Source organism: Calidris pugnax, unplaced genomic scaffold, assembly GCF_001431845.1.
Source record: "Calidris pugnax isolate Ruff unplaced genomic scaffold, ASM143184v1 scaffold198, whole genome shotgun sequence".
Classification (NCBI taxonomy): Eukaryota; Metazoa; Chordata; class Aves; order Charadriiformes; family Scolopacidae; genus Calidris; species Calidris pugnax.
This window is the reverse complement of record NW_015090925.1, coordinates 1,171,886-1,183,822: the sequence shown is the minus strand read 5'-3', so window position 1 is coordinate 1,183,822 and position 11,937 is coordinate 1,171,886. Positions and strand designations below refer to the sequence as shown.

General features: G+C 39.3%; 1 protein-coding gene across 1 annotated transcript; it reads right to left on the bottom strand.

Moving 5' to 3' along the window:
- Positions 1–7,440: 7,440 nt before the first annotated feature.
- On the bottom strand, positions 7,441–9,629 carry LOC106893423 (parvalbumin beta-like). The gene is made up of 4 exons (XM_014951364.1): positions 9,569–9,629; positions 8,808–8,940; positions 7,938–8,047; positions 7,441–7,466 (listed from the first exon to the last, which is right to left on the bottom strand). The coding sequence occupies exons 1-4, from the start codon at positions 9,627–9,629 to the stop codon at positions 7,441–7,443; spliced, it is 330 nt and encodes a 109-aa protein (XP_014806850.1).
- Between the last annotated feature and the right edge of the window lie 2,308 nt (positions 9,630–11,937).

Below are 11,937 nucleotides of genomic sequence, written 5' to 3'. Positions count from 1 at the left end.
GCAAAATAGTATATTGCAAAGAGGTTCATGAAATGCAAATGCATCTTACAACAAATTGGCTTTTCTGCGTTTCGAAGAATACTATATGGCTAACAAGGTTTCTAAAGATACATGAATCTGTTTGATCAAACCAATGTTGCTGCTGTTCCTAAACAAATTAAAAGATTTAATACAGTACTTACTTAAAAATAGCAGTGCTGAAATAATACTTTTTCATTAGATGGATTACATAAATGATGTTGCAAGCTGATGATCATTTTTTTTTTTTCATTTATCTGCATCCTATTTAAGTACAGTACATTTTTAAACTCTGTGTAGCTGTTATTCTGATAATTAGCCTTACTGGAATGCATGGCATCTGGCAATACAAGTAACAGTACGTGCAGTGGACAAAAAGAAAGACAAGAAGGTTTACTTATGTTTTCTCCCCAACAGCTCTGAAGAATAAGAAAGGAAAAGAAAGCTGATACTTGTCTAGATAAGGTCCATCCATATGTAATTCCAGCAATTAAAATAAAAATCTTAGAACAATGGTTATTGTACTTACTACTGTTGCAGCTCAGCACAGTAATTTAATGTCATTAATCTCAAGTCAACTGCTCACCTTTATAACTTTCCCCCTAGGTAAAGGTGAAATAGCTGAGGAGGCAGCAGGCACAGTGGTAACGCTGGCTCTGGCTGGCCACGCTGCCTTATAAAGGATTCAAAAGGTGACAATAACCACGACTTGGGTTACTGTTTCATGGATCAAATGTTTGATTTGAGACCTAGCTCAAATTTCTTCCTTAACTAATTAAACTTTTCTTTCTATTTATATCCTAAGATAATATGGACAAGAAGAACGCTTTTTTAAATAAATCCAGTTGTGCTTAATTAAGTACAACTCTGCCATCAAAACACAGCCTTTCAATCTCCAGGCGTGCTAAAGATTTCCAGGTAACCTCTGGCCCTGGAGTCACTCCTGGGAAGGTGACTGCGGCCGGGAAATCCTTATGGAAAGGAGCTAGTTTGGTTTCCCTAAGTCTGTTGATCCTTTGGAATGTATAGAGGAAGTTGGAGATGAAAGCTCAGAGGTGACAATGTATCGCTCTGACAAAGATAACTTGTCACTAGGGTAGAGCAAAGCATGCTGTAATTTGGAGTGAGCTCTCTGCAGTGAGCTTGATTGCCTGTTTCCTCACCATTTTCTAAACCAGTGCTGTCCCCAGGCAGGGGCAGGGCACAGACATGTGGTGCCTTCAGTGAAACTGTGAAACGAGGTAACACTGAATGAGTTCATCCTGGTATCTGTATTCCTTGGAGGGCTATGTATAATCAGGTGGCCAATTTAATAATCTATTTTAAATATTTTAAATTACATGAAATCAATAGCAGACTTACTTAAAGTTGTAGGAATCAGATGTCATTTGTGTGGAGATAGATTTATATGTTTTACAATACACACTCTTACATTCTATTTCTTTAACATGAAATTAAAATTGTAGGTATATATAACTGGGGGTTTATTGTATATTTTAAGAACATTAATTTTGGAAAAAAAAAAACCTTAAGGAAAATTGGGAACAGCAGATACAAGGTTTACCTTCTCAGACAAAAATCCGTCTCCATCTTTAAGGGGGTTTATGCGGACAAAATTCTAGCATGAAGAGCAATAAAAAACACATGTATTTTGGTTAGAGTTTGTTGTGTAAGTCTCTTATGGTATCCAAAGAAATGTTCTTCTAATATATGAACATTGTTTTATTTTTTAATGAGTGGAAATGGCATGGGTGCTGAACAAGTAATATTTTTTGTAGTAGCAAAAGTTATAAATGATGCTGTGGAGTAGAGGAGTAATTAATAAATCTAAGCTTTGGTGTGACTGGACTACAGTGGGTTTAGTCCTGGTTGGTTTAATGGCAGTGAGAAGAGTATCAAGTGCAGCAATTGTTCCATAGCCCTTGTCTGAGTTCAGAGAGAGAAATACAAGGTATAATTAACATGAAAAGCTGATTTGCATGAGTTGAAGATCTGATCTCGGGTCTTTTGGTGTTATTGCTGTTTATCTTCTTTGCTCAGCACTATACATTCATCTCGCTTCTGTCTGAGGCGTGTGTGATGCTGTGGTCAGTCGGACAGGGCAGGGATGGAGCACGGGCTTTCCCAAAACAGCCTTCATCCCTGTGGGTACCTTTCTGCACTCGGCTGTGAATTTTCTCCTTTATGATCTTCTCAAGTTTTGAGTTTTAACAGAAGGTTTTTTTACCGATTCCTCTGGACATTTTTACTGCCAAAATGTTTGTAAAGAAAGGTGTTTTTTTAGCCCTGTGTGATAGTGCCATCGGTGTGACTTTGTAGTAGGCTTCCTTTATTTCTGCTTGCTCACCCAACTGCCGGCTTTGTTTACATTTGGGACTTGCCATACAACACTAATTATTAAAAGCTAATGAGAATGAGGAAATTGAAATGAAGTAGAAGTAAATGATGAGATCAAGGGCAGCATATAATACTCAAGCTCAAAATGCGTCTGCAACTAATTCAGGTGTTGTATTAAAATCTAAGCACCAAATGCTCCAAGAATTGCATCTGGTTACCTCATCCTCTTTGCCGTGGCACAGGGTGCTGAACTGTTTTTACATGTATTCAACAGTGGTAAAGTACCCAGAATTAGTATTATATTAAAATAAGATTTCCAATAAAAGTGAACTGATTGCTACAATAAGTTCACTATTATTGCTTACGAAGGGATCTTTTAATGTTTGAAATTCAACACTGACAACAGAAGTGATGCTAATCCTGGCTGAAAGATGGTTTACAAAAGCCTAAAAGAGCTGAATTTCAGAATCAAGTTGATGTCACTGTACATTGATACAGGTGGGAATCTAAGGTTACTGGGTTTTATTTATTTATTAACGACACTTCATCTGAAGTACAGGTTTCCCTCCACTACAATTAGAATGAAATAATCAGGGATGAATATATTATATAAAGGGATGTTTTAATTAGATAATCTATTTCACAGCTAAATTATCTGCCTGTTTTCCTTACTTCTGGGGTATGTGGTAACTTTGGTGATTATAATCATGTTAGGGCTTCAAAAACTGAGATCTAGGAAAAAGATTTTCTAAAAGATACTATGCAAGCAATGTAATGCTATAAAGGAAATACCTAATAATCCAACCAGAATAGCAGCTGGTAGGTAACGGGCAGTTCACAGTAGTGCGGAATCTGGTACAGTCGGAGAATTGCGCGGTTTCCAGGAACATTTAGCACTTGTCCTATGAAGTTAAAGAAAAATTATTAATATTTTTTGTTTGTTTATTTGTTCTTGGTGTTTTGCTCTACTGGGGACATCTGAAAGTGCTATTGAGCTGTTCATCTGAAGATGTATGTACTTGCATAACTTTATTTCTGTTGTTTGCCCCCGTGGTGTCTTAATGCACAGTATGAACAGGAATATTAAAGCCTTTTTTTTTTTCAGTTCCAGACTTCCAGAATTAAACTTGAAGGTGTAGTTCTGGGAAATATAGAACATAATAATTATCAATAATTACCAATTACCAGTTCATTATCAGTAAAAATTGATTAGTTTTTGCTAAGAATCTAAACATATAAACAACTGTTTTCAAATCAAGTACTATTGACCTCTCTAATAAGCGGCAGAAAGTTGTTTTGCGAACTCACTGGCAGGTTGTGGACTAGTCTTGTACTCTTTGTGTTCTGTTTGTGTTCTGTTGGTATAAAGTACAGAGTTAATTAGCAGTGACAATCAACCAAAGCCATGGCTTCGAGGCAATGCAGAAGGAACATCAGCAGTTGTGTGGGGTGAGATGAGAGGTGTTAACCTGAGACCTGTACACCTTAGGGCCAGAATGATGGTATCGTGGGCCTGGGTTCTGCCTTTGTCACGAGTTGGGAAGTAACTAAAATAGATACTCAGTGACCTGTGTGGTTGAGCATTAGTGTTGATGTCTCAATGGTAATGGCAGACAACCTTAGTGTGAATATAGTTATCATCATTGAAAAGGGACATTACAACAAAATGAGTTCTGTTATGCCACTCCAAGTTGTCTCTTAAGGCACATGCCTTAATCATATAGAAATAATAACAGAATCCATTTTGAGTGGTTGCTTGGGACATAGTCTTTTACCCTATTTAACAAAGAGGTTTAAGAACATGGTTTAGTATTTGACTTCTTTGGTACAGGGCATTACTATAATGAAGGATGAAATCCAGGCCTTGGAAGGCTCGGTGACAAAGCTTTCTTTCCCCGCAGCGTGCAGAGCACTGCCCCAAGCACCGAGCCGAGCGCTGGACACCAGAACCCAGGATACAGGATACGGGATACATCCTGCAGCACTGTGGGTCCGGAGCTAAACGAAGACAGGTACTTCTCTCGTGTTAGGAGAAATGTCTTGTGTACTCTCCCCAGTTTAGATTATGCCCTTATTGTTCTGTGTAAATGAGATTGAGTTCTCTTTCAAAATGATAGCAGAATAGACTAACATAAACTGATTAATAGTGAAACTAATTCACAGACATTGTTCTGATCAGGATACTTTTTCACTTAAAAAGCTGTCTTGGAATATTGCTGCTAGCGTTTGAGATCCCGTGTGATTATCTTTGAATGCACTTGCAAGTGCTTCTGTGACTCAGTAACACAATTTTCTGACTCTGACCCTAAATGTAATTGTCTCAGATGTTTCTGTCTGCTGTCAGCATTAAAGCATTTAAGCACAGGCTTAAAACACACACATAAAGCATGTGACAAAATTCCATTGACAAAAGGCAGCCACATATAGGCAGTCCCTAAATATAGGGACTCTGGTGGAAAGTGTTGGGTGGAAGCATTTGCACAATACAGGCCATGGTCTCACAGCTCCAAATTTCTGATTCCAGAAGGGTGCTCTTTCCTTTCAGGGCCTGTAGGAATATGTGTTTGTGGCCACACAGCAGTCTTCCCAGGTGTGGCCTTACAGGCACAGTTTGAAGAGCTTTCTTAAAGCACATAATAAATGGTTACAGAAATGCTACAGTACCCGACAGCCTGTGTGAGTGAGAGACAGAGAGGAAAGGGAGGAAGGGTATTCTTGCAGACAGAAAACAGCATTTTCTTCTCCAGTCTGCTTTGTGGCAATACTGGAAGAAGGAGAGGTCTGAAAACATCTCTAGTCACAAGCTCTTCTTAACTTTCTGGAGTGATCACTGAAGCTGATATCAGACTTACCTTGTCATTAATTTTTTACTGTTCTTAATGGAATGGTAAGTGGTGAAATTGTCTTAGATTTGTAGACCTAGCAAGCTAATCAATGTGGAAGTGTGGTTAAATGAAGGAGCTGCCTGCTAACTCAGGAGTTATCTGAGCTGGCTGTGCCTTTCTTTCTCAGATAGCCATTAGTATTGGTATGATGCCTGAAGATCTTTGGCTGACCCATGTTACATGGTGAAAATATAAAACATGGTATCAGCAGGGGTACATAGCATTTTCTGACAATAGTGATAGCTTTTAGCCCTGCTGTCAGACTGCGTTATTAATTCCACAGAATTTCCTTTGTTTATTGTTCTCCTGAGATGTCAATGAAATCATAAATGTGAATTTGTTTCATGGATAATTCTTTTTTTACTATTAAGGAAAATTCTACAGTATTAGGGCCTGGTTAATTCACTAGAGTTAATGGAAATATATTTTGGCTGATGTATGAGGCATGAACACATTATTGAGTATTCATTAAAGTCCTGTAGATTGCTTAAATTTTGTGTAATATGATGATTTCCCCAACATTGTATTGAAATTTCCTTCCTTCTCCATAGCATGATCTCATAAATGTGTTCTGCATCAGAACTGCTATAACATTAGCAGATCATTTTGAAATGAAGATTTTTGATCTGCAAATACTGAAACATCTTCTTAAATAGCTCCAGCAAATACGATATGAGACAGTCATACATTTTTTTAGTGCCCAAGAACAGACTTTTCAAGAGTTCAAAATTTTTCAAGAAGAGTACATAGGAGCAGCTGTCGTGGGAAGTCTAGTGTTCGGGATGGTTAAAGCCATCTAGACTTTTTGGATATTTCTTTATTTTCATCACATCTGTAAGCCTAAAAACCCCATACATCGTAGTGTCTAGTTAGGTACTGTTCGCAATTAGTTCATTTTTATAACTTAATTTGGTTGCTGTGTATGTTTGCATTACGATAAAATCGCAATGACATCGAACTCTTGCTTTTCAACCAGAACTCTAACTTAGTGCACAATGTGGAGGAACGTTGCATTTTCATCATTCCTTACTTCTGGCTTGCTAGTTCAGCCTGTCTGTAAAGAATAAATTATTAATTTCCAAGCAATTTTTTTATTATACTTTCCTCACAAATGTTTATGCGTTTCTTTTACGACCCTGTGAGATGTGGGCATTATGCTGTCCTCAGTTTTGAGGCGGAGAAAAGCAGCAAAACTTGGATTAATTTGGAGCAACAAGCCCCAATTTGCCACGATGGATCACCGGGGACTTGATTTTTCAAAGTGCTTTTCACCTACTTGTATCCAAAAAAGTTGCTGACAGAGCACTGGTTTCACTTCTTGTCAGTGGAACAACAGTGCCATCGGGTGGGCAGGAAGGTGAGAGAGTCCGTGGAGAATTTTGAATGTATTGCTATTTCATCAATCCAGATGCATCCACTTGATGTTATATTAAAATTGGCAGCTTAGTTAATGCTAGGTCCTGCCATTTAATTAGCATATGAAATATAATCATTTGCATAAAGAATGACATAAAAACATATGGAGCATTAAATCAAAGAATCATATGGGGTTGGAAGGGACCTCTGGAGATCATCTAGTCCAACCCCCCTGCCGGAGCGGGTCTACCTACAGCATGTTGCACAGGAACTTCTCCAGGAGGGTTTTGAATGGCTCCAGAGAAGGAGATTCCACCACCTCTCTGGGCAGCCTGTTCCAGTGCTCTACCACTCCCACGGTAGAGAAGTTCCTCCTCATGTTTAGGTGGAGCTTCTTATACTCCTCTTCATTAAATACACCTCTTCATTAAATACCACTGCCACCAGTTACCATAACCAGGTTTTACACCAAGGCATTTTATTAATTCTGTTTTTACAACAGGTACTAGCTATTTATGCAGATATTGACAATTAAATGGCCCACAGAGATGCTTTTAATTTCTCCTTCTCTTGATATTTTTTACTAGAATCTTTAATGCCCAAAATTCAAATGAGCAGAGCAGATTCCAATTCAGTCTCCCAGTGGTATAAGGACCTTCTCCTTAAAACATTGGGGAAGGTGATTTAAGTAGTGCTTGCACTACTTCAGATGTTTTCCAGCAATATGAAATCACTTGCCAGCAATTGTTCTCCCAGGGTACAAAATGTGTAAGTACATAGTAGGCTTGCAGTAGGAAAGATTGTTTATGGCACAGATGTCTCGGGTCTTCATCTTGGCTGCTTGTTAAGATTTGACCAGGGCTTGAAACTCTGAAAAAGAAATAAAAGAATAATAAGATGGGACCACATTTTGTAATAGCACAGTCAAAAACGTATTTAATTTTTAGAGTTAAAATGGGAAACTAATGATACTTCATCTGATAATCATTGTATACTTGTAACAGTAGATACTTAAGGCAGAGAAAGTGTTGCATTGTAGTATCACATTGTACAGTGGTTCAGTTGTAAAAAGCAGTGAAATTATATACAGAAATTTTACAAATTTTCAATTTAGGTTTCAATCCTGAAAAAATCTCTGTAGATGAAAAAAGGGACTGACCACTTGTAGGGAAGGGCAGAATATGGACCAGCTGCTGTGTTAAGTCCCCTCTAGTACAGCAGAGGAGAGCACCTCAGAGTCAGATCCACAGCATCTGGCGTGTGGAGTGGGGCAGCTGCCTAGAGCAGCCATTGCAAAACCCCAGCAGCAGGTGTTACTGGATTTAATGCAGTCGCTCTCACCATCCACTCCAATTCGACCATCTCCATCGCTGTCACCTGCTGCCAGGAAGGCCTTGGTCTCAGCATCAGTCAACACCCTGGCACTGGCTGAGAAATTCTGCAGGAAAAGCCTGTTAAAGGGAAGAGGACAAATGAGTGAGATGTGCTCAGTACTGGCAGTATTTAGAGTTTGTTAGTGATAACAGTTGTTATGTAATCACTGAGCGTGATTAAATTCTTGAGACTAAATCAAAAGCTGTTTAAAATTATTTTTAATTCAATGGCAAACCTTCCTCTAACTTCGGTGAGAATAAAGGTGAGAAAGGAAGAGAATGTTTCATCACATGTGAAAATCCTTGATGATGTTTTGGTTTCATTGGATTAAAAAAGGTAAAATTAAAACTGGCTCCGAAGTGAAAGGATTCATCTTGCCTTGGGTTATCTTCCTTCTTTTCTCCTAAGACATAGATTCTTAAGAGTAGCAGGAATTTTTCTAACCTTACTGTAACTTCAAAGTCCGATGAATATGATCTTCATGTGATACAAAGAAAGATGAGAGAAAAATAGTGCTTTGAATTCAGTCTAGTAAAAGATCTTGGAATAATAAGAAGCCAACTCAAGCAGAGCTGCTATTTTTATCTTCACAGTCTGTCAGTTATCCCTACATGAAACAAGTCATTTCGGTGCTATCAGAGTGTTTTCTCCTTGTCATCCAGCCTTTCCTTTGTTATTTGTCTTGCAGCTCCTTCAGCACAAGCACATACACGTGCACACACACCCCATTGTCTCTCATCCAAAGAGACAGAAGGAAAGAGAGTGTCACTGATTTTATGCTGCATCTTGAGACAATTAAACACAAGCCTGTTGGTAACTCACTGTTTATTTACTTACTTCAGTTCATCTTCCTCAATAAAGCCACTCCTGTCCTGGTCAAGAATTCTGAAGACTTGGGCGAGCTCGTCTTTGGACTTGGAGTTGAGACCCACTTTGACAAAAAAGGTTTTGTAATCGAACGAATCAGCAGCTGAAATAAGCAGGAAAAGAAGTAAAAAATCTAGAACAAAAAAAAGTAGCTTTTTGGTCAAAAGGCAGCAAAATATTTTGCAGTACAGTGAGGGTCATTGCAACCCCCAATCTTTGATTTTCCTGAGTTTGTTTCAGATTAAACTGATTCCATCGAGGATCTCTCAAACCAAGGAAGATAAACATTGACTGTGGTCTTCATCATACAAGAACATACGTTTGTAAACAGATCCTTCACTCAAATGTAAATTCACAGAACTTGATGATAAAAATTGCGCTTGTATTGAAATCAACAGGAGTTTTATTATTCTGTAAAAAAATCAGGATTTCAGTCTCTGGATATTTTCATGCTTAAAATTGCTGCAGTGCACAGGTGTTGATGGGTGCCTGTACGGGACTGGCAAAGATTAAAACTTGCATCCGTTTCATTACCTTGCCTCCTTTTTCTCTTTTTGGTAAAACAATTAAAGCTGTAATTAGCAAAGAGACATAACGAGAACATTTTACCATGTACCCTGGAGAGGAAATCAACACGATTCTTTTCCTATTGGAATCAGGACGTTGGGGTAGTGAGGACAAAGGAATTTGACAGAAAAACTGCAAAGCCATATTTAAAACCTAAACGTTACCTTGACAGCTCTGTAGGCCAGCAGCAATTTCAGCTTCTGTCAGGATACCAGCAAGAGCCATGTCAAAGCTGCTGTAAAATGAAAAATAGTACCGGGTGGGGTTGGTGCTGATCCTGCCCTGCCAGCCCGTGGTGCTGCCCCGGGGACAGCCCAGGTTGAGCCCTGGGGCAGTGGCAGCCCAAGCCCCCAGGAACCAGGGGAGCCAGCTGATATATGTCGTGCATCTGCCTCGCTCTTATCCCTAGGTGAGTCTTCAGGTGCACAAGCTGAGGACAAAACCAGACATATTTATACAGCGGCACAGCACTTGGGGATCTTTGGTTATATCCATGCATTTTTGTGTGGATTATCATGACGTCTTCCAAAGCTCCAGAGGAAAGACTGAACTCACCTTGCCACTTAGTTTCCCCCAAGCCAAGAACCGAAGAAAGATCTGCAGAGTCCTCTTGACTTAATTCTTTTTCAAATGACGGAGATAATGACTTATATAGACCTTAGTTAAGTCCTCTTGACCTTTTACAGAAGTCCTAGAGCCACGGGATGGCTCTGATACCCCAAGGGATCAATTACTGCGGCTGACAAGACCTGCTAGCTAATCAGATTGATATTTATATCCCAAAGGAATGTGCATCGTGTTTTAGACAATATATAAGGTTTATGCCATACAAAGTAAATCCTCTCAGCTTCCACTTGGTTATTATAACAGAAAGCTGCCATCTTTTCTTTCAGAAATTATATACATGAAAATACAGACAAAGCCTCATCTCACACATCTTAGCTTCCCTTGATCATTTCTCCAAGAGAAGAAGGCTTAGGAGAAGCACTAACTGTACTGTTGTAAAGCCAGGCTGTGGGGTACATAGAGCACTGTGAAAGCAAAGCTTTCTGGACTGTTTAAGATCAACCGAGCAAGTTACTTTTAAATGCATTTTATCCCAAACTGTTGGATATATAAACAAAACGATGCAGTCTTTCCATCTTGGAATCTAGCTCTGCCTTTGTTTCAGACTCCCAGGGAAATAACTGAGAGTATGGCCTGGTATCACAGAGGATCTGGTAATTCTGACAGAATTACTGAGCATTCAGGAAATAATCCTTGTGAGAAGACCACACTGAGCTTCCAAAGTGTTTACGGCTGATAACAGTTTTTGAGTGTTTCTGCGGCAAACCAGAGCTTGCCCATAGATGGCACCAAAGACAGTGGAGTCCAGCCGGGAGGTCTCTGCAGGGCACTTGGGGTGAGAGAGAGCCCAGGGGCTGAGCATCTCAACGGGTTACGGGTGGGTAACGGTTCAGCAGCAAGGGAGAGAAGAGCAAGGAACAGATATTTAAAAGAAAAAAGTCTGGTCTACCAAACCACTGGAAAGACTGGAATATAAACAGACTAAATTGAAAACTCAGAAATAATTCCGGGGGGCTTTCCTCTAGTGATGATTCGGAGGAACCGTGTTTTTTGTCTATCTAACAACCCCAGGTGTTACAGTCTGTCAGGGACATCATTGCAAATGTAGGATCCCTTTATCCTGGGAATTATGCAACAGTATTATACTGACTAGAATGGTCTCTAAACCTGAGAACAGGTTATCAGTGGGATAATACAGGGTGTTGTTAGATCTTTTCTGATTTGATGTAGCATAAACAATTTCTAACAGAATTTTTGTTTTAAACTGTGTACTCAGCAGTATTTTATTTGTGTACTTGTTCATAAAAGCTTGATGCAGAGGATTGAATCCTCACTTATTAGATTGCCCAGAGAGGTTGGAGAGCCTCCATCCTTGAAGACACTCAAACTCAGTGGAGAGCAGCATGCCCTAAGCTGGCCTTCTGAGGAGGTGGCTGGGGAGAGACCTCCAGAGATCCCTCCCAGCATGAAGTACTCTGTGATTGTGGTCACATTCTTATATCACATTTGTCTTGTTAGTACTTCAGATCCACATAGACATCCTGCAATCAAGGGTTTTCTCTAGCTCAGTGACACTGTCAAGTTCAGAGAACACTCCTGGCTATTCCCTAAGAAAACTGAAGGCTACCACTGGCTGAACTTCAAGTCTTTGAAATGAACCTTCCAAGAAGACTTTACATTTTTGGAATTTGTTTCTTCTGGGTGGAAAATATTCTCCTCTACTTGGAGAGGAGTTTAGCTTGCGTTTAGCTGTAAAAATGTGGATCCTGGTGCCAACAGAAGACTTAGGAGGGACTAGGTGTTGGTTTTGCTGAACAGTCTATGGGCTTTTTTTGAAATCATTCTAATTCCTTCTAATGAGGTGGCTGGATGGTTTTAATAAGATTTAAAACTCATCTTCTTGACAGGATTTGCTGTCTAAGAAGAAAAGATTTTCTCATAAACAAAATCTCTAAAGTTTTACGTA

Bases quoted from the DNA above. Each gene is read 5' to 3' on its own strand.
- LOC106893423 (XM_014951364.1), bottom strand. From the start codon at position 9,629: ATGGCTCTTGCTGGTATCCTGACAGAAGCTGAAATTGCTGCTGGCCTA. The intron at 8,048-8,807 runs GTAAGTAAATAA...TCCCTTTAACAG, and splicing joins ATTGAGGAAGATGAACTGAA to GCTTTTCCTGCAGAATTTCT. The intron at 7,467-7,937 runs GTGAGAGCGACT...TTTCTTTTTCAG, and splicing joins TGGTCGAATTGGAGTGGATG to AGTTTCAAGCCCTGGTCAAA.